This window comes from Mustela nivalis (assembly GCF_964662115.1).
Source record: "Mustela nivalis genome assembly, chromosome: 11".
NCBI lineage: Eukaryota > Metazoa > Chordata > Mammalia > Carnivora > Mustelidae > Mustela > Mustela nivalis.
Genome location: NC_139030.1, coordinates 74,795,876 through 74,817,809, shown reverse-complemented (window position 1 = coordinate 74,817,809; position 21,934 = coordinate 74,795,876). Strand labels below are relative to the sequence as shown.

Here is a 21,934-nt window from a genome sequence, read left to right as displayed (position 1 = left end):
TGCTGTCTGGTGTGTGGGGCACTATGGGGAGGCCTAGACAGCAGGGTGCCCCTTGGACCCAGGACAAGGGACCTGGCTCAGGCTGCACCCCTCGCAGCTGAGCTGGGGTCACCACCCTCCAGAACCTTCCTGTCAGTTCCAGGATGATTCACAGAGCTGGCCACATGTCAGACCGATGCCTGTGCCTCGTTCTGGCTGATTAGAAATGTAATTAGTATGCAAGAAAGCAAAGCTCACCCATCACCCAGCTGAAAGTGACTGTCTGCCCCGCCCCCACCAGCTCCTCTGCCTGCTGGCCTCAGGAGGGACGGCAGGGGTCCTGCGACACTCCCTCCCTCAGGTCCCAGGCCAGAGCTCTGAGTAGCCCAGTCCACAGGCCTGGGTTCAAGCTGGTGGCTCACCCTCCAGTGCCAGTCCTGTATCCTGGCGGCCCTGAGGAGCAGGGGACAGAGGGACCTGGGTCTGCCAGAGACGAGGAAGGCCCTCATCCTGACCTTCCCAGCCAAGGAGGGGCAGAGGGGTGCCTGGTGGCCCTAACTTGGTCTTGTCACCTGCCTGGCATCATCCTGAGCACCCCCCAGTTGCACCACCCCTGGGGACCTGGGGACAGAGATGAAGGGCCCCTGGGCTGTGCTCTCTCCCCAGCTGGCCTGACCCTGGCCTGCACTCCTTCCCCGCCCAGCTAGGAAACCACAGGCTGGCTTCCCAAAGGACTGCCAGAAACCCGGTGGAAACCAGACCTTGGCCCTTGTTCCTCCATGCCATTTCCTTGGGGGTCAGTATTAACAAGCCCATTTGATCGGGTTGCAATGAATGCTCTTCAGAGAAAAATTCAGTACAGTACCTCTTAGGAGGGCCTCGCGGGCTCCGGAGGACGGATGGCATGGCTGCCTCTGTCCTGCACAGGAAGCCCTGGGCCAGGTGTCAGAAGGGAATGGAGGACACGCCACCATCCTGCCTTCCATTCCTTTCTCTTCCAACACCTTACCCAGTCTTCCAAGTGTCCATCTCACCACCCCCAAGATATCCCTGAGGCCACCACCCTTCTCTGTTCCTGTCCCAGAGCCTTCTCCTGCAACCAGGGACCTGAAGGGAAGATAGGTGCGAGGGTCTGGTGGTTTCGTGTTTGGATGAGAAGATTTCTGAGTGTTTCCTGTCCTAGGCAACCCAACAGAGCCCAAGGGCAAGACACCTCAACCTTGTCCCCATCCCCTCATACTGTCCTACCCTCTGAGGAAGGGCACTGGTGTTCTGCACTGAGGCTGTCCCCTGCCAGCCTCCCGCAGAGCCTGGGGGTAGAGGGTGGAGCAGAGCCCCCGTGGAGTGACACCCATCAGGGAGGCTGTGGGTCAGAGCCCCTGGGCTCCCTCTTGAGCAACATGGACTCAGAATGGACCCCGGTCCTTACGGCCCAGGCGCCTCCTGAGCCCTGGTGAGGCCCAGCCAACTTGGTCAGCATGGCACAACTTGGCCACCAGGACTTGCTTGGGCAGAGGTGGGTGTCACCCTGAGCCACGCTAGAGCCACGGGGGCCATGGCCACCCAGCCCACCCCTGCTTCATTTGACAGAAGTGTAAACTGTGCCCAGATAGGAGCCAGGAAGGCTCTGTCTTCCTCAAGGGGCCATGTCAGGTCGCCATGGTGGAGGGAGCAGAGATGCAAATAGCATCACAGCGGGACAGGCTCTAGCAAAGTCCTGAGGCTGGAGAGTGTATTCCTAGCCCTGAAGATGCAGCAGCCAGAAAACCATGCATGGGCCCCACCGGGGTGAAGGAACTGAGGCTCGAAGCTGCTTGCCTAACCAGCAACTGTAAAGGTCAAGTTCAGAGTGCTAAGAGGACACACAAGAAGACGCTGGAAAGGTAGATCTCACGGCCCCTCTGAGAGGGCCAGAGAGTTGGCACTCTGACTGATGGCCATGCAGGGCCACTGAAGATTTCTAACCAAGGCTGTGCTGGGAAGGCCTCTGCTAAGTAAAGGCTCTCCCTCCTTTACTTAGCAGGGAGCAGGGAGTGGCTGCAAAGCTCTATTCGTGGGGCTGCTGTCCAAAGGAGGAGCGGGGTCACTAGTGCAAGAGGTGGTGGTGATGGCATGAAGGTGAAGCAGGAAGGGGTGTCCTGTGGGGACAGAGCCTTAGGGAGCAGCCTTGTGGCTGTTTGCAAGCCAGAGCCCTGAGGCCCAGTGCTGGGGGGGGGGGGGGGCCAAGCGCAGGTGCAGAGTGATCGAGGAAAGCCCTCACCGCCCCAGTTCGAACTGGGGCGGTGAGGGCTTTCCTTGCCCCCCGGGGGTAGACCTGGGAACAGATGAACAGATGAGGGGCGCAAGCCAGCATCTCCAGACTCCATGCTGAGAATAGACCCCCTGCACAGAGGCAGGGGCGGGGAGTGGAGGGTGTGGCGTGCAGCACCAGGGGTGGTTGGGGAAACCCAGGCAGGCCTTGAGGTTCGGGGAGAGTGGTGCTCAGGCGGGATGTCCTCCCGCCTGACCCCTGGGAAGGGTCAGCCTGGGAAGGCTCAGGACTGAAAATCTGGGATCAGGAAGATGAGAAGGGTGGGATGCGAGGAGCCTGGGAAGGAGGAGCCAGAGAGAGAGGGGTCCTGAGGCTTCAGGAGGACTCCTGTCTTTTGATTATGTAGGAAAGAAAACCAGTGCAAAGTGGCCCTGGGAAGAAGGGAAGGCTGGACAGAACTACCAGAGGAAGGCAGGAAAGCCCATGGTGGGGAGACAGGGAGGCACCACACCTCCAAGTCACCTGGGGTGGCCCTGTGCCCTTCTCTGTTTCTGCTTCATTTTCTCCTGGTGTAGATCACTTCCCCCATGGTGACCTTCTGGAAGTGTCTACCTTCTGTATCTTGCAGCCCACCCTCCCAGCTCTAAGACCCCAGGAAAGAGTGGGGCTGTTGCCCAGCCCTGGCCCATCAGAGAGCTGTCATGGTACCTTGAGTGGGAGCTCCTGTGGTCCCTGGCAGTTGGGAGGGATGGGCAAGAACCTGGGGACCAGGTCCCAGGAAGAGGACCCTCTCCTGCTTTACCTTCATGCCATCACCACCACCTCTTGCACTAGTGACCCCACTCCTCCTTCGGACAGCAGCCCTACAAGTAGAGCTTTGCAGCCACTCCTCGGGGGAGGAAACATAGCAGCAGACGCCTGCTGTAGCTACTACGAGTGCAGAGCAGTGATGCCACAGGACAGGAGCCCAGGCTAGAGGGGCTGTGACAATCCAGGTGAGACGAGGGCCTGAGAGAGGGAGCGGATCCAAGATGGGACAGAGCTGGCATGGACAGGTGCTGGAGGCACAGGCAAGAATGGCTCCCACCAAAGGAGGCAAAGAGGAGTGCCCTAGGGGACAACAGGGGATGGATGGGGCAGATGAGGGGTGGGGACAGCAGAAGCCAGAGTTCAGACTCCTTCTGGGGACAAGAGAGCCTCAGATGCCGCTACTGGGAATTGAGAGTATGAGGCAGAGTCGTGCAGCGGGTTAAGACCACACAGTGGGTGGGAAGCAGAACTCACAGCGGCCTAGACAGGGCAACAGCCTCTGGTAAAGAAAATGTGTTATGTATACACAATGAAATATGGTCCAGCTATGAGAAGGGACATCCTGCCAGTTGTGGCAGCGTGGATGCACCTGGAGGCTGTTCTGCTGAGTGAAACGGGCCCGGCTTGAGACAAACACCGCATGTCCTCGCCTACGTGTGGAGTCTACGAGAATCAAACACATAAAAGCAGAGGAGAAGGCTGCTTTCCAGGGCCAAGGCAGGGAGGAAGAATGGGGAGATATTGGGGATGAAGTTTCAGTTGTAAGATAAACTAGTCTGGGGATCTGCTACTACACAACACGGTGGTGTAGTTAACAACACGGTGCTGTGGGCTGGAAAGCCACAGAGCAGGTCCATCTTCAGCGCACTCACCACGGAAAGAATGTGATCGCTCTGAGGTGACGGATAATGTTAATGAGCTTGACAGTGGTGATCACTGCACAGTGTATCCATATATCAAATCATCAAGTTGTACGTCTTAGATATATACAATTACGATTTGTCCATTATACCTCAATGAAACTGCTAAATAAACATAAATACAATAAATACAAAGGAGTCTCTGTGCCTCCCCCTTAAATCTCGACGGGCTCGGTGGCCGCTAAGAAGCAGAAATGTGGTGGAAGTGACCCTGGGCCAGTTTCGAGACCCAAGCCTTAAGGACTGGCAGCTTCTACTCTCTGGCTCTTGGAATCCAGCTGCCATGTTGTGAGGAAGCTCAAGCAACTCCGTAGAGAAACCCACATGGAAGGAAGCCAGCTCCTTAGGCCTGTGATCGAGCCATCTTGGAAGCGGTACCAACCAGCCGAAGCCCCGTTGATCAGACACACACTGTCCCCTCCAAGCCCTGCCCAGACTGCAGATCTGTGATCCAATAAATGTGTGAGGTTGTTTGGAGCTGATTCTAGATAACCAAGAATAGAAGATCAGTAGAATGTGTCAATAGATAGAGCTTATGATGGGAAAATGAAGAAATGATTTAGAAACAGTGATAAATAACCAACAGAAAGCCAAAAGAGGAAAGTAGTTGCCTCAGAGATGGAAAAATGCAGAGAGGGAGACAGGGAACCGCTGTTTGTTGTTTTTTTAACCTAACCTTACAGAGCATTTTGGTAATTTAAATTATATTCGTGTATAACTTGGATAAGAATAAAAACCCAAACAACCCCCCCCCACCGCTAAAATCTTTTTTCTTAGCAGGAATGGATCTACAGTTGGTTTAAAAGGCTTTTTGTACATTCAGCAACAGGGATAGTAAACAGTCCATCATTCCAGTAAGTAAGATAAAATTCCTGCTGACAGGTGGTCTCATATTCCCAGTGAGTTCCAATGCTGCCTAAGGCCTTTTACTTAGAGACTCAGGTGGCAGTCTGAGGGGGACAGGCCCCACTGGTTGTCTCAGTGGAGTCCCTAGGGCCTGTGCTGGCTCCCCATCTGAGCCAAGGCAGCTGGAGCGGGGGGGGGGGAAACGGGGGGACAGAACCACAGGTAAGGCTATGGGCCTCCCCATGCAATGTGACTCTGCACGAGAGCTGAACTTCAGGCCCCCACTGAGCACTGACTACAGAGTCCCAGTTCATGAACACAGTCACAGATTTCAGGGTCAATGAAGGTGAGAGGGATATTGAAGCAGATGAAAGAGGCTAGCCCTGACGAAGAGAAGGAGAAAGCTGCCTTTCACAACAATAAAGACGATTCTGGAGATGGGGGTTGGGGAAAGAGTACATGAAGTACTTGGAATGATGAGTTTGAATTTGCACATAACTGAGTCAGGCGACATATTCAAAACCTTCCTGCAAGATCATCTTTTTGAACCTTCTCTCTTTATGAGTTTTTATGGTTTGGTGGTGCTTTTTTTTTTTTTTTTTAATATATAAAAGCAATTTTAGAGGGGACAAGTCCCATTTTAATAATTTATTTTACTTAAAGTTGTTTTACTCAAACAGTTTCATGAATTGTGTTGTGTTCTTTAATGTTCATAAATTGTTCATTGCTCAGTTCTGGAAAGCGTTGAGCCAAATATTGAAGAAGTTACAGAAATGGAAGCGCAAGACAGAACGTGAAGCAAAATGTCTCCTTGAGGAGATTTTCACCTTCATAGATTTTCAAACCAAGCTGCTGTTGAAATAAGACAGTCCTCCTGGTTCTTAGGATGGAAAAATCAGAGCTAAAGTACTGAATGCAGTTCCAGGAGTAAGCTTTCGTTCCCTCACCTTGTACATCCGTGACCAAAGCCCCTGTCAGCCTTGGAGGTATCATTCCCGCATGACCCAAAGGAGAATGACCTTGAGCCATGGCTCCAGCAACAGCTTGGCCCTGTGGCAGCTCCCACTAGGCAGAGTGGGGAGGCTGGGCCTCTGCCCACAATGCCAGCCCATTCCTGCACCCCCACCTGGGACAGGCTGAGCCCCTAGGAACTAAATGGGGGAGGGGTATGGTGGTGTTTCTCGCCCTGCTGGTGGATGGTCCCCATTTCTGCACTCCCTGAATATGTATGACCCAAGTTCCCCTGTGGAGGGGCAGTGCCTAGATGCTCCTCCCACACAGGGAGGCCTTGCCCACACAGACCTTAATTACAAATACTTGCTTTCTAGGAAAAAGCCACTCTGTCTGACATTCGGCCGACTGGCTTTCAAACACTCTCTACTTTTAATTTTTATTATTTTTTTCAGTTAGTTTTATGTTCAAGATCTGCCTTTATTCAGAAGTTTTCCTCCCCCTCCAGAACTGCGTCTGTCTCACAGCCCTGTGCTCACAGCCCTGGGATGTCGTTACTATTCTTTTTCCCATTTCACAGATGAGGAAATCGAGGCTTGGGAGAGGTTAAGTACCAAAGGACCATTATAAGTGGTGGAGAGTGAGCCCAGGCCCCAGCATGCTTTTTGGTCTTTGGCAACCTGAGGGTCTGTAATGTGATTAATTCTGCATCTGTTGAACACCTTTTTGTTACCACCCTCTGTGAAGAAACCATCCAGTAGGAGAAGCCAGAGCTGGGGGAGGCAGACTGGAGAGGGGCTGGCAGACAATGACTGTCACAGAAGAGGGATTTGGAGTGTGGCTGTTGTGAGGGGCATTGCAGGGAGGGAGCCAGCAGGGAGGGCAGGCACCAAGGAGAGGGCGGATCCCTCAGGCCAAAGTACAGAAAGTCACATGATGTGCCAACATCCTTCCTCCACTGTGTTCGCCATCTTTCCTCTGCCAGTGACTCCTCACCCGCCCCTGCCTAGGCGTCCCACTCCCCACCCCACAAGCACCTTTTCATGTGTCCCTCCAGCTGCACCCGCCCCCAGGCACAGCCCAGCCCCAATCTGTCAATGGGCATTACACGCAGGCTTCTGTCCTGCCCAAATCCACCATCCCCTCCCCCTGCCAATACTTCCTGCTCCTCTCCAAGAGGGTCTGACTCTGCTCATGGGAACCCCCATTCTTTCCCTGGGACAGTGTCCAGGAACAGAATTCAGTTTATATATCACACCCTCCCCCCCCCTGCTTCTAGACAGGAAGCCCCTCACTGGTTGGGTCTGATGGACTCAGCTAGTCCTCCAGCATGATTTACATATGGTGGGTGCTCAGGAGACTTTCACTGTATAAAATTGTCCCCTTTAAACCGCGTAGCTGCCCAGCTTCTGGTTTTTGCCTCCAGGACCCTCACTGAGCCCTCTTGCGGTCAGTTTGGTGAGGGCTGCTGCAAGGAGCCTGTGAGCATCAAAAGCCCATGCCCCCTCCCAAACCTCAGTTGCCAAGGCTGGTGTAATGGGCTCCTGCTATTATCAGTTGCCTTCCGGGGCCTGCCTTTGGGCTTTGCAAACTCTCTCAGACCCCAAACACAGAGCTGGTGCTTAATTTCACACAGGTCAAAATTCCCAGCATGAGGAAATTCCCAAGCGACTTAGCACAGTGTAACCCCTGGAGTTACCAGGTGTATCCCACTGTGCGCTTGAACTCAGGCCTTAGATGCACTACGTTCTGAGCTCCAGAACCTGTCTCAGCAAACTTTTCCCCTCCATGGCCCCGTGGATGCCCCCAAGGTCTGTGCTGTCTCTGGTTTCTTCCAAAGGCCCCCCTTCCTGGGGCTGTTCTCCAATCAGTGCCTATCTGCTCCTGGCAAGGGCAGAGCCTAAGTCTCTCTGGGCCTGCAACAGGGACCACAGACACACATGGACCATAGGTACAAAGAGAGGCAAGGGGCTCCTCCCTCCCCTGCCAGTGCTTTTCCGGTGACCTCTAAGATCTCTCTCATTGAGCCCGTGACCCTGGCCATGCCTGTTGCTCTCCACTGAGTGCTCCTTCATGGTCCATCTTATCCCCCTGGCTATGATGCAGCTAACTTCTTTGAGGAGTACACAGTCCCTGGGATTTTTTTTTTTTAAAGATTGTATTTATTTATTTAACAGAGAAATCACAAGTAAGCAAAGAAGTAGGCAGAGAGAGAGGGGGAAGCAGACTCCCTGCTGAGCAGAGAGCCCGATGTAGGGCTCGATTCCAGGACCTTAAGATCATGACCTGAGCAGAAGGCAGAGGCTTAACCCACTGAGCCACCCAGCTCCCCCTCCCCGGACTTTTCTTGATGGTCCCCTGCTTGGGCCACAAGGAGAGACAGATGGCAGGCCTCCACTCCAGGCTCCAGAACTACACAGGCAAGTCTGGCAGGAGAAGGGAGACATGGGATGAGAAGTGCAAGGAGGGGGGCACCTGGAGGGTGTAACTGGTTGAGCAACTGACTCTTGGCTTCAGCTCAAGTCTGATCTCAGGGTCGCAAGATTGAGCCCCAAGATGCGCCTCTGTGCTCAGAGGAGAGTGTGCTTGTGTTACTCTCTCCCTCCCCCTCCCCCCTGCATGTGCCTGCTCCCTGTCTCTCCCAAATAAATCTTTAAAAAAAGGGGGCGGGGGGTGCCTGGGTGGCTCACTAGTTTAAAGCTTCTGCCTTGGGCTCAGGTCATGATCCCAAGGTCATGGGATCGAACCACACCGCATTGGCTCTCTGCTCAGTAGGGAGCCTGCTTCCTCCTCTCTCTCTGCCTGCCTCTTTGCCTGCTTGTGATCTCTGTCTGTCAAATAAATAAATAAAATTTAAGAAAAGAAAGAAAGAAAAATACAGGAAAGGTCAAGCACTGCCGGGAGGCTGAGTGGGGCTGAGATAACAGCTCTGCCCCCACTGCTCCCCTGGGCCTGCCCACCTGCCTGCCAGACCCCAATGAGCCTTCCGGAGGCATGGTACCCCCCCATCCCAGGAGGTCTGCCAGTGCAGAGAGAGAGGGCAAAGTCCCATGTTTGCTTTCTGCATCCCAGCCAGAGTAGGGACACTCCTACTATTTCTCCAGGGCTGGTGGGAGGCTCAAATGAGAGAAACCAGCCCATTAGAAGAGATGCCTCCGTTTCCCCGAAGTGTTCCCCACTATGTGGTCTTTGGGAGACTGACAGTCGTTCCCAGCTCCTGGGAATGATCAGGGCTGTCACTACATTTCCCAAGGGGGAGGGAGGGTGTCGTCGTCATCATCGTGAGATCAGGAGGGCAGGAGGCAGCAAGGAGCCATCCCTCCGTGGGTTGGCAGCAGCTGCTACGAAGGTGGGCTCCCCATCACCCTGCCCCTCGCCGGGTTGACATGTGCCCCGCTCCGGGGGCTGGGACACCACCGGGACAGCCTCCAGTGGTAAACGAGGACAGCAATGGAGAGTGCTGGGGCTCCAGAAGGGGGCTCCACAGAACAACCCCTTCCTCCCCAGGGAGCAGTGAGACCAGGCCAAGCAGACCGCGGGCATCACAGAGCAGGGCATCACAGAGCCAGGCGTCCCCTGACCTGGGATGACAGTTACCCAGAGGCATTATCTCTCACTCCACACCAGGACACACTTGCTCCCTGCTGACTTGTAATCCCAGGCCCCAGAGGAAGGACTACAACCCATGTCATCATCACATGTGACTTAAGCCCACCAGCGCCTGACTGGCTCGGGGCAGAGTACCCCCCCCCCATGGCCCCATGCAGCTGTGTTGAATGTGAACAAACAGACTTTGTTGACTGCCAGTGACGGAGGCGGGGGGCGGGGGGGCCTTGGCCCCCAGTCCCACTCAGGCACACACACAACAAAATTCACAAGAAACCAAGGCTGATCACAACTGCTGACTACTTTGTGTCACTGTGAGGAGCGCCAGCAGCCACATTCCTGGCGTGTACTCCAGAGAAATGAAACCACATGCCCCCCCAAAAAAGTCTGAATGAATACGTTGGGATGAATTTCCAGGAAATTTTGCTAAGTTGAAAAAAAAAAAAAAAAAAAAACAACTCAACCCCCAAAGACTGCAGGATTCCATTATTCCATTTATGTAACTTACTTGAAATGACATTTTAGAAATGCAGGAAAGGGCCTAGAGACAGAGCAGGGGTGTGGCAGGGAGGAGGGCGCGGTTAAAAAGCGGTCTGTTCCAGTCTGTGGGGTTGGAGCTGTTCGGCATCTCACTAGCAGCGGTGTTTGTGAACCCACGCATGTGAGAGAGTGTAGAACCTACATACCCAGGGGAATGAGTACATGTGAACGGGAACATATCCGAATCGCTGAAAATCTATGGCTTGTACCATTGGGGGAAATTGGGCAGCCTACAGGGAGGGGATCTCTGTATTATTTCTTAAATTGCGTGTGAGTCTCTTACTTATGTCAAAAATTCCAGTTAAAAAAGGGTATGGGAGAGGGCGCCAGGGTGGCTCAGTCGGTTAAGCATCTCTTAGTTTCAGCTCAGGTCATGATCTCAGAGTTGTGAAATAGAGCACTGCCCCCCCCCCCCCCCCCCCCGCCAACCAGTGGGGCTTGGCCCTGGGGGTGGCGCCCACTTAAGATTCTCTCTCTGCCTCTCCCCCTCCACTTGCACAAGAAGCTCTCTTGCTCTATCTCCCTCCCCCTCTAAAAAAAAAAAAAAAAATCCTATTGAACAAGGATATGGGGAACTTACTGGAAGGAAGACTTATCTTGGAGCAACAAACCTTTCACCTACTGCCTGGTAGAAAGAACCAATTAATTAATTAAGGACCTGCCCAGAAGTTAGTCTCCCCTGACCTTTAGCCAAGAATTTCCCTAACACAGCAAGATAATACAGGGGACAGAAGGGTCTAGGGACAAGTCAGAGGCCGGGAAGGATATCTATCTCTCCCCAGATTTGGAGGACAGCCGGGTCAGTGTGGTTGGCGAGCTGGTGGAAGGGCAGGTCTGCCTGAGCAGAGCGGGGCAGGGCAGGGAGAAGCTGAGGGGCCAGGGCAGTCACCTGGTTTTGGGGACCAAACACGTGGCTCAGGTGGTCGGGAGGCCAGAGTGCAAACCAGAGCCACATCGTCTGCTGGTGTGGGCAGAGTGGGGAGGAAGGCTTTTCTTCTCTGAATCTTTTAAGCACAACATAAAAGTTACCGTCTTCACCATTTTGTGTTTGGTTTGGTACAGGGAAGCATATTCACGGTGTTGTTCAGCAGCTCTCCGGAACATTTCCAGCTTCAAAACTGAAACTGTCCCCACCGAATACCCTCCTCCGAAGGGGCCTTCTGGGCCCCAACTCTTCCTAGCCCCTGGCAGCTAGTCCTGGGCATGGGACAGCTTCAGATACCTAGTTTAAGGAGAGTCCCCCAGCCTTTGTTCTTCTGTGACTGGCTTATTTCCCTTAGCATCATGTCCTCAGGGTTCATCCATGGTGTAGCACGTGACAGGATTCCCTCCCTTTTTAAGGCTACAGAACATTCCATCACATGGATCTTGGTTCCATTACATCATATCTTCGTTATACATTCACCTGGTGATGGACACTTGGGTTGCCTGCCCCTTATGGATCCTGTGAACAGTGCTACCATGAACATGAGGGTACAAATATCTCTTCCAGACCTTGCTTTGAATTTTTTTGGATAGATGCCTAGAAGATGCGATGGAGGGATTGGAGGAAGGCTTTTGAACCCAGCCTAGCTACTGAAACCTCTTAACTCCCTAACAGAAGCTACACCTGTGGGTATGTGTGGACCCTGGAGAGAAAAGACTCACCCCTGGGTTCCAACTGCCTGTCCGACGGAGCAGAGATCAACCTCAGTTCACTGGGCCCCACCCCTGCCTGCCACCCACCCCCCCACACACACACGCACGTGCGCGCATGCACATGCGCCCTACGAGGCCGGCCTGGCTCCAGTAACTGGACACACAGGCAGGGATCTGCTCTGTCACCACAAAAGTCCCAGCCTTTTCCCAGCCCAGGAAGTCTAGGTCCAGACTCCGGGTGTGCTCTGAGCCCAACATCCTCCCCACCTGCCCCCACCAAGGCTGGTCAGAAGCCCGGCCATCCCACATTGCCTCTTTTCCCATGTCTCGGGATCTCGCAGCATTGGGAAGCCAGACCCAGGCCCCTGGCTCAGGCTCCCTCAGCGCCCACATGGAGCCTGCCCAAAGCGGACTTTCGAAGACTGAACATATGAGGCAAAGGTAGGAGTGACGGTTCTCCCACAAGACTATGTGAGCAAAGGGTTGGGATGGACACGGCAAACGCTCCTCCCCCAAAAGGGGATGTGCCCCAAATGCCCCTCCAATCTTGGGGTGACAGCTAGGATTCTGCTGTGCTGGACAGATCTGCCTTCTCGAGGCCCCATGCCCCTGGGCTTGCTTGGCCACACCCTGCCACTTCCCTCCTGGCAGCGGGACTTCACATCACCTGCGGGGCTGGGCCAGGGTGGCCACCTGGGGCAATGGGAGGGACATGGAGCCTTTTACAGCCAGGGACAAAGTCCTGCCCAGACTAAAGCCCAGGTGGCTTGTACTGCAGCTTGAACCCAAGTTCTGGCCCTCCTGGGGTTCCAGCCTGCCCAGAGTCCTAGCTAAGCCGCCCTCCCGCCACCCCACAGGCATGCAGGGGGTCTGGGTGCTGCTGCTGCTGCTGCTGCTGGGCCTGAGGCCACGGCTGGCCCTTGGCGCCTTCCCAGGTAAGGAAGCACCTCCCAGCTTCCCCCCACACATAGAGTCCTCCCCCAGGACTAACCTGGCCACCCCTCTCCCCTTGGTCAGTGGAGGAGGAGGACCCAGCCTTCTGGAACCGCCAGGCGGCGCAGGCCCTGGACACTGCGAAGAAGCTGCAGCCCATCCAGACAGCTGCTAAGAACCTCATTCTCTTCTTGGGGGATGGTGAGTGCACAAGGCTGGCCATGCCTGTGACCCCTGTAGCCCTGGCACCCCAACCTGCCAGTGGCCACAAACCAACCCTGACAAGGTGTGCTCCTTTAGGGATGGGAGTGCCCACAGTGACAGCCACTCGGATCCTAAAGGGGCAAATAAATGGCAAACTGGGACCTGAGACACCCCTGGCCATGGACCACTTTCCGTACCTGGCTCTATCCAAGGTAAGGGCTGGGTGGCCTCAGGGTGCCCGCCACTAGAGGGGCGGGGGTGGGGAAAGTGGCAGGAGGGGAGGCCCTAGGAGATCTGGAGACTGAATTTGGGGGCACTAGGGCAGCGAGGGTGGGCCCTGGGGCCTAGGTAGGATCTTGGGCATCTGTCGGTGTCAGAACCTGAGGGCATCTCTGTCCCCAGACGTACAACGTGGACAGACAGGTGCCAGACAGTGCAGGCACAGCCACAGCCTACCTGTGCGGGGTCAAGGCCAACTACCAGACCATTGGTGTGAGTGCAGCCGCCCGCTTGAACCAGTGCAAGACAACGAGGGGCAATGAAGTCACTTCCGTGATGAAGCGGGCCAAGAAAGCAGGTGGGCTTGGGGCCAGCTTCATGGGCAGAGGCAGGATCAGAGACCTCAGGGACTCATGCTGACCTCTGCCCCCCACAGGGAAGTCAGTCGGGGTGGTGACCACCACGAGAGTGCAGCACGCCTCCCCAGCGGGCACATACGCCCATGTAGTGAACCGCAACTGGTACTCAGACAGCGACATGCCCACCAAGGCGCTGGAGGAGGGATGCCAGGACATCGCCCAGCAGCTCATCTCCAACGTGGACATTGATGTGGGACATGAAGGGCAAGGGTGGGAGGCGAGGTGCCCATAGGGACCACGGTCCCAGTCACTGACAGCCTGAGCTCTGGGGCCTGGCAGGGTCTCCAGGGGCTTGGGGAAGGGGGGGGTGGTGAAGAAAGTACAGCTGGGCCTAGGCCATACCCACAGACCTGGTCGGGGCACTAGGGGCTGTCAGAGAAGGGAGCAAAGGGCCAGCCAGGGCCCAATCCCACCTGCCCAATCCTTTGGCCACAGGTGATCCTGGGTGGAGGCCGAAAGTACATGTTCCCCAAGGGGACTCCAGACCCTGAGTATCCAAGTGACACCAGACAGAACGGAGTCAGGTTGGATGGGCGGAACTTGGTGCAGGAGTGGCTGGCCAAGTACCAGGTGATGGGGGCCTGGAGGTGCAAGGGGTACAGCAGGGACAAGGATCAGAGGGCTATGGACTGAGTCTCAGTTCTGCCCCTCCCAGGGTGCCCGGTATGTGTGGAATCGCTCAGCGCTCATGGAGGCATCCCAGGACCCCTCTGTAACACACCTCATGGGTAATGACCCCAGATAACCCCACTTTCCCCACCCTTGCCTCCCTGGTCCCCAGAAAGCCAAAGATAACGCAGATGTTCAGGTCATGGACTCTCCCCACTCCCCAGCCAGTCACCACTGGCCCCCCTTCCCACAGGCCTCTTCGAGCCGGGAGACACAAAGTATGAGATCTACCGAAACACAACCCAGGACCCGTCCCTGATGGAGATGACAGAGGTGGCAGTGCGCCTGCTAAGCAGGAACCCCCGTGGCTTCTACCTCTTCGTGGAGGGTGAGCAGCAGCCCCTTGCAGATCAGAGGAGTGGGACTGGTCAGGGCAGCTGGGGACTGTCCGCCTTCCATGTGCCCTGCTTGCAGGAGGCCGCATCGACCACGGTCATCATGACGGCACGGCTTATCTGGCACTGACAGAGGCGGTCATGTTTGATTCCGCCATCGACAAGGCCAGCCAGATCACAAGCGAGCAGGACACCCTGACCCTTGTCACCGCTGACCACTCTCATGTCTTCTCTTTTGGTGGCTACACACTGCGGGGGAGCTCCATTTTCGGTAGGCAGGGCGCTCCATTTGCGGTAGCCAGAGTTGTTTCCCAGATTATATGGCAGAAATGGCTCTGAGTAGCAGTTTCCTCACCTGTCAAATGGAGTAGTAGCCACCGTCTCATCGGGGCCTTGTGAGGACTGGGCTGGGCACGCAGGGGGCCCTCACTGCGGTGGGGGTGCTCAGCAGGTCCCTTTCCCCCTGCAGGGCTGGCCCCCAGCATAGCCCTAGACAACAAGACCTACACCTCCATCCTTTACGGCAACGGCCCCGGCGGCCTATACGCGCTCACGGGGACCCCCCGGCCCAACGTCAAGGACAGCCAGAGCAGTGAGCGCCGCGGGGAGGCGGGGCGGTCCTGAGGGGCGGGGGGGGGGGGGGGCAGGAGGCCGGCATGGTGGGTAGCTCGCGGGAGAGGGAGGCCGCCCGCCCCGCCTGCCCTGAAGCCCCACTCTCCGGCCAGGGGACCCCACTTACAAGCAGCAGGCCGTGGCGCCCCTTGCCTCCGAGACTCACGGCGGCGAAGACGTGGCGGTGTTCGCGCGCGGCCCGCAGGCGCACCTGGTGCACGGCGTGCAGGAACAGAGCTTCGTGGCGCACGTCATGGCCTTCGCCGCCTGCCTCGAGCCCTACACCGACTGCGGCCTGCCGCCCTCGGCCTCCCCCAACGACGCCGCGCCCCCCGGCCCGGCCGGTGCGCCTCTGTCGCTGCCGCTGCTGGCGGGGGCGCTGCTGCTGGGGCTGCTGGCAGGTGCCACGCCCTAATCCCCCGAGCCCCCGGGTCCCGCCCCCTCTATCCCCTTCCCCCAGACCCCGGCCCCTCCTCCAGCCCTAGGCCCAGCCCCCGGAGGCCCTTCCTCACAGCGCTGGCCCCGCCCCCAGACTTTCACCCGGGTACGGGCCGCCCGGCCCCCAACGGGCTGCAATGGCGGATTTCCGGGGCACCCACGGGCCCCCCGTGGGCTGTTCTCGATCCCCCAAAGTCAACGCCAGGGTAAGGACGGGGGTGCTCCGACCACCAGACTCTGTCCGGCAGGTTGCCCTGCCCGAGGACCAGGCGGGCACCATGCTAGAGGTGTCCCCCCTCAGGCCACGACTCGACCGGACCCCGCAGCACACACGTTTCTAGGCCTCGGTCTTCACAGCACCTTGGGGACGAGGACTCGGGCATGTCCGGGTGCCCAGAAAACTGGCTTCCTCTCACCCCGCAAAGGACCCTGCAAGGTGGCCGAGGAGACTGCTGGGGCTGGGTTGCAGTACCATCCACCATGGCCACTCCTGGGGCCCAGTACTATTACACAGAGAGGAAACGCTGACACAGAATGGAGAGACTTGTCCCAAGTCACTTAGCTGCTGATGTTCATGCCCCAATGCCCATTCCAGGCTGGGAGACCCAAGGAGCAGGCAGAGCAGGCAGTCCTGGAGCAACCCTTGTACCCTCTAGGAGACCATCTAGGTGCTGGGCACAGGTCTGTGAGGAGAGGAGATTCCCTCTCCTCCCCATGCCTCTATTCTACTGAGAGAGACAAAGCAATAATCAAATAAACCATTGTGCAGTGTAATGCCAGTAGTGATACATTCTAGAAAGAAAAATCATTAGCATGTGGGAGCACAGAAGGATGTCTGTGTCTGAGAGGGTGGGGTGGATAATTCAGATCAGGAGGTCAGGGAGGGGCTGCCTGAGGTGCAGGCAGTGAAGTGAAGACAAGGAAGTGAGGGCTTGAGTCATGCAGGAGGAACAGCCATGCAAAGGCCCTGAGCAGCAATCGGCAAGTGCTAGTCCAGGCCTATAGCTGGATCAGAGAGTTAGGGTGGGGTAGGGGAGGGGGTAAAACCTGAGACATAAGAAAGGATAGGAACAGGTGGGTGAGGATTTTGAACTTTATCCAAAGTGTGGTATGTGACTGGAGGTCTTTGAGCAGGGGCATAACATGACCTGACTCTTGGAAAATATCACTGATTATTTTAGGGATAAGAGTTTTGTTTCGTTTTGTTTTGTTTTTGTTTGCGGGAAGGAGGTAGAGGTGGGAGCTGGAAAACCAGAGGAGAGGTGCAGACTCCAAACACTTCTGACCTCCGTCCAAAAATATTCGGGAGCACCCACTCCAATATAGATGTACTTGTAGAGTATCTAACCCACCCTAGTGGAACATTGAAAAGAATTTATGAAAGTGAAATCACCTATATTTTTAAATAAATTTTACAAAATTACAAATTTATTTGTACATTTGCAAAGGTGCAAAAAAACATTTTGCTCTCACTAGAAATATCAATGTGATTGAGTATACTTTCTTATTTACTAAGATCTTTTTAAAAATTGAAGAATAATTGACATACAATATTGTATTAGTTTCGGGCATCCAACGTGGTGATTCAATATATATGTACAGTAAGAAATGGCCACCACAGTAAGTCTAGTTACCATCTGTCACCATACTGAGTTGTTACAATTCTTATTTACTAAAATCTTGATTTTGCACTGTAAAACATTGATTTGAAAGCATGGCCCTCAGGGCAGTTTATTTCAATTCTGGACCTTAGTAGCTGTCACAAAAATATCGGAGCTGGATGGAAAAATGGCATCATTAGCTAGGCTCCCTGAGCCATCATACTCATTTTTAAACTCCATCCACCAGTTATACAAGTACTTGATAAAACCCAGCTGCTGTATTTCTGTCTTCTCTGTTGTCAATTACTTGGTCTTACAAACCAATGTGAGGGTGCTACATGTGTGTGTTTCACAAGTGGGTTCAAAGCCCAAGGAAACTGTACATTTTAAAACTCTACAAGTTGGGGCACCTGAGTTTAAGTATCTGCCTTCAGCTCAGGTCATGGTCCCTGGGTCCTGGGATCCAGTCAGGAGTCGGGCTCCCTGCTCAGCAGGGAGTCTGCTTCTCCCTCTCTCTCTCTGCCCCTCCACCTGGCTCATGCTTGCTCTCTCTCTCCAATAAATAAATGTAACTTTAAAAATAAATAAATAAAACTCTACAGGGCTAGGGGTGCCTGGCTGACTTAGTGGGTAGAGTATGCAACTCTTGATTTGTTGTTCATAAGTTCAAATCCCACATTGGGGGGTAGAGGTTACTTTTTAAAAAGTGAAATTTTTTAAAAAATATAAAACTCTACAGTTTTAAAAAACAGGTTATTCTAGAGCTAGTGGTAATGGCTGCGCCATTTTCAATATCCTAAAAACCACTGAATTGTACATTTTCAATGAGTGAATTTTATGGCATGGAAATCACATCTACATTTTTAAAAAACAGTTTCTGCTTCCAAGTTTGTTTGTTTTAATGTGCAGGTTTTGTGGGTCAAACACGTTGTTAACCACCAAGTGGTATGTCCATGGAAACATTTTCTTTTTTTCTTTTTTTAAGATTTTATTTACTTGTTTGACAGAGATCACAAGCAGGCAGAGAGACAGGCAGAGAGAGGGAGAAGCAGGCTCCCTGCTGAGCAGAGAGCCCAAGGTGGGGCTCCATGCGGGGCTCAATGCGGGGCTCCATAAGGGGCTCCATCCCAGCCAGGACCCTGAGATCATGACCTGAACTGAAGGTAGAGGCTTAATCCACTGAGCCACCCAGGAGCCCCATGTGGAAACATTTTCAAACATTTGTTTCAATGTCTTTACCTGGGAGAGGCAGAGGCAGCAAAGGTGAGTCTGTTTTTCCAATAGTTTTCCTGGGAGCCTAAAACTAATAGCTTTTTTTTTTTTTTTTAAGATTTTTATTTATTTATTTGATAGAGAGAGACAGCAAGAGAGGGAACACAAGCAGGGGCAGTGGGAGAGGGAGAAGCAGGCTTCCCACTGAGCAGGGAGTCCGATGTAGGGCCTGATTCCAGAACCCTGGGATCATGACCTGAGCTGAAGGCTTAATGACTGAGCCACCCAGGCATCCCTAAAACCCACAGCTCTTCTGTCCTCAGGAACTGCCAGCGCCTCAGCCTTTAAGGAGGAGGGCAGGCTCCGAGGAAAGAGAGGGGGGGTTCACGACAGCCCTTTTCGATTCTTTGTCATAAAGTTCACTCATTCTGTGTGGTCTGGAAGTTTTCCTGATCACACCCACACTAATTGCCAAGGATCATAAGGATTCCACTCTATTAGAAGAAACTTGACTTCATAAAGTTAATACCAGTGAGGGTTCCTGCAGCCTTGTCTTTGCTCTCGAGCTTCTAGTTCTTTCCTGCAGTGGTTTGACTGGATGGACCAATGCATGAGTTTTGGAGGTGCTGCTATCTCTCTACCTTTCCCTCATCCAGAACCCTTTAAAAAACCCTTCCCCTTAACTGTTCCATCGGGGGTTCCCTGACACTCCCCCGCCGCCGTTTGCAATTGTTCTTATTAAACAAGGCATTCACTGTTCTGCTCTATCTTTCCTTTTCTGACTCTCTCTCTCTCTCTCTCTCTCTCTCTCTCTCTCACACACACACACACACACACACACAAATGGTTTGTGTATTTCATTATTAGACCAGAAGCCAGCAGTTACCTTAAGCTGAGATACGTGGAAACCGCGCAGCAAACCTCCCACACTGGGTAATTTGCGCTAACACTTCCTTCCAATCTGTGGTAGTGTTTTCTCTACATCTTTCAACAGTATTTGCTGACAAAGAAATGCCTTTCGGTTTGTCGACAGATCATTTTCTGTTCATTGTTTCTGCCATTTTTACTGCAGGAAAAAAAAAGCCCTAAGTGTTTGCCTGCTGGTAGGTGTTTTTTTTTTTTTGTTTTGTTTTGTTTTGTTTTGTTTTTGTCTCGTGCTATTATGCAAGAAACTTTAAAAGAGCTTTCCAAATATTTATCATTGCTTAGGGAAATATCAGAAAAGTACTGAGTTGAAAGCGCCTAACTTTAAACATCACTGGAAAAAGAATTGTGGGGGGTTGTCTCCATGTTCAGGAAGCTTCTTTTTTAAATGCCTTGCTGTCCGCGAGGATTCCGGCTGCTGTTGCGCCTCAAGGCAGCAGTCACTGGGGGAATCTTTGCAAGCAGCTTGGCTCGGTTGTGTTTATTTTGGTTATTTGGGGCTCGTTTCTCATCAGGTGTGCACTGTGGGTGAGGATGAGCCCGTGTCAAGAGGGAGGACATGTCCTTGCTGCCACTTCTGGGCTTGCTTCTGGGGAAGGAGGGGGGGATTATCTGCATATTTGCAATTTCTGTACGGGACTCTTTTGGAAGCTACTTGTTTTTGGAGGATCTGTTTGTTTAAAACCAGACTGCATTATCCATAAATCCATTTAGGCAGACACGCTACACTCTAATGCAGCACAGAGAACTGGCAGTGAGCAAATGGGGAGGGGGTGTCCCTCCCTGAACACCTCATTCTCTTTGCCCGGGACACCAGCGACCATGTCGGGCTGGGTGCCCCAATGACAGGGTACAGGGGCCAGCAGGGAGCTCAACATTAAACACTAATTCCTGCATTAGGGTGGCGCTGCTCAGTGTTTTAGCAAGGCTGCAGGTGGATTAAGGATGACAGAGCCCAGCCCACAATGGGCACTCTGGAAAGCCCTGGGTCCCTTTAAGCAGATAGGGGAGCAGGCATGCTTGGACCCCCAGACAGGACTCAGGCTAAACAGCTCCCTTTGGCTATGGGTTCATCACTGGTCGGGCTCACGCCCCAGCTCATGAAGTGTCCTGCACCTAGCCCCCCACGGCTCAGGCAGCTGCTCCAGGATGTCTCTCGAAGGGGAAAAACAGACATGCTGTCTCTAAGGAGGCCCCAGACAGGATGCCAGATGTGTCCTTATCCTGACCTTGAGGCTGACATTCCCATCTGATACTGTGAGCCCCCAACTCTCCCTTTCCAGAAACAGGTCTCCCCACCCCCCAACCTCTGCCTCCTGGTGCGCTCCCCACCGCCCAGGCCTCCAGGAAGGTGTGTGGTGTTTCCAATTGTACCCTCCAATCTAAAGTGGCCCCTGGACCTGCTTACTCTAGCCAAATAGAGCCTCAGCAGCCCAAGCGCAGACAGCAGGCAGCCAGAGCTCCCCTTGGCGTAACCTTGTCGTTGGGGAAGCCCAGGCCGTGCCAACATGCTGGGCGCAGTGCCCAGGGACAAACTGGGACGCTCCCAAGCCACCCCTTAGGGAAGAAACAGCTGCCCTCCCCCGTCTTAAAGGGTGAGGCCACCCACCGTCCACCCTCACCCAGGGGGGCAACCAGGCCCCGAGGGGCGCCCTGTCCTTGCCCTTCCTTTGCTCACCAGCCTGCAGGTCTCCTGATCAGCCAGTGTGGCGCTCCCCTCCCTCCCTGCGCTGGGTGCCTTGGGTGAGAAGGAAATGGCCACCTGCGGACCTCTCCCTGCGGATCCCTGCCAGCGGTCCCTGCGATGTTCTGGTCTCGCAGGAAGGTGGGAGGGTTTTTTATTATTATTTATGCAAACTATAGACAAGAAGAGATGCGGCTTAACGGCACCATGTGACAGTGGCTCCGGGATCCAAGCTGCCTGCCGCCCAATGAATCAGCTTGAGCTGATGCCAGAGAGCCTCCCAGGCGGGTAGCAGCTGAGGTGGGAGAGCCTGGCGCCACTTCTTTCCCATCCAACCTGATGAGCTCATGCGGGGACCCCTTGGAGGGGCCGGGGCCTCAGGTGAACCCATGCAGCCCGTGTGGGGTGTCAGGGTGGTCAGAACCATCACAGAGCAGGAACCCCCAAAGGGAAGGGGATTTGGGATTTGGGAGTCCCCATCCCAGCAGTTTTGCGGACAAGGCTGGGTGACCCGGTGGATGTCTCCGGGGAGATGCTGTCCTCAGACTTGACTCAGCAACACGCTGTTCAAATTCCAGGAGTCCAGGCTCCCACAGAAGCTGTGGGATGAGAGGAGGGCCACCGGGCTGGCACAGCCTGCCGTCCTGCTGCTGGGTGGCCTGCGAGGACAGTCTCTGGGCTCCAGACCATGCTAAGCCTCTGACCAGCCTGGAGGTGGCAGGGGAGAAGGGAAATGGCTGTTTTTAACAAATCCAGAGGAAGTGGAGTTCTAAGGCCAGTTTGGGGGAAGGGGAGGCATGCAGAAGGAGAGCAAGGAGAGGAGGCACAGAGAGGGCCCCTGCAGCACCCCAAACCTTCCATAATGTCTGTGGTCCCTGAGAGGGAAGGAATAGGGGAGCTGTCCAGCATAGGGGGCCCAGCAGTGGGAAAGGAGGCACAAGGAGAAAGCTAAGCCCCCTGAGAACCCACCCCCAGAGGTATTTGCATATGGAGGATCCTGGGCCGCCCAACATTTTTAAAATGGGGGGTCAAGCCATTTAAAAATATTGCATCTGGGGCACCTGGGTGTCTCAGTCAGTTAAGTGGCTGTCTTCCCCTTGGGTCATGATCCTGGGGTCCTGGGATGGAGCCCCATGTTGGGCT

The 21,934-nt window shown here is 54.4% G+C and overlaps 1 protein-coding gene across 3 annotated transcripts; it reads left to right on the top strand.

Annotated features, from left to right (window-relative positions):
* Positions 1-9,256: 9,256 nt before the first annotated feature.
* On the top strand, positions 9,257-21,656 carry ALPI (alkaline phosphatase, intestinal). Of its 3 annotated transcripts, XR_014300558.1 has the most exons (15): positions 9,257-11,518; positions 11,883-11,982; positions 12,399-12,476; positions 12,559-12,675; positions 12,775-12,890; positions 13,081-13,255; positions 13,334-13,506; positions 13,752-13,886; positions 13,972-14,044; positions 14,179-14,313; positions 14,400-14,591; positions 14,790-14,912; positions 15,046-15,333; positions 20,971-21,172; positions 21,370-21,656. XR_014300558.1 is itself a non-coding variant. In XM_082690645.1 (14 exons), exons 3-14 carry the CDS (start codon positions 12,401-12,403, stop codon positions 21,081-21,083), a joined length of 1,716 nt encoding a protein of 571 aa, XP_082546771.1. In that variant the 5' UTR covers positions 9,257-11,518; positions 11,883-11,982; positions 12,399-12,400; the 3' UTR covers positions 21,084-21,656. The 3 variants fall into 3 exon arrangements, 2 of the variants coding, with proteins under 2 accessions (XP_082546771.1, XP_082546770.1); XM_082690645.1 differs by having other exon boundaries at positions 20,971-21,656; XM_082690644.1 differs by lacking the exons at positions 20,971-21,172; positions 21,370-21,656 and adding an exon at positions 15,619-16,144.
* Positions 21,657-21,934: the final 278 nt, after the last annotated feature.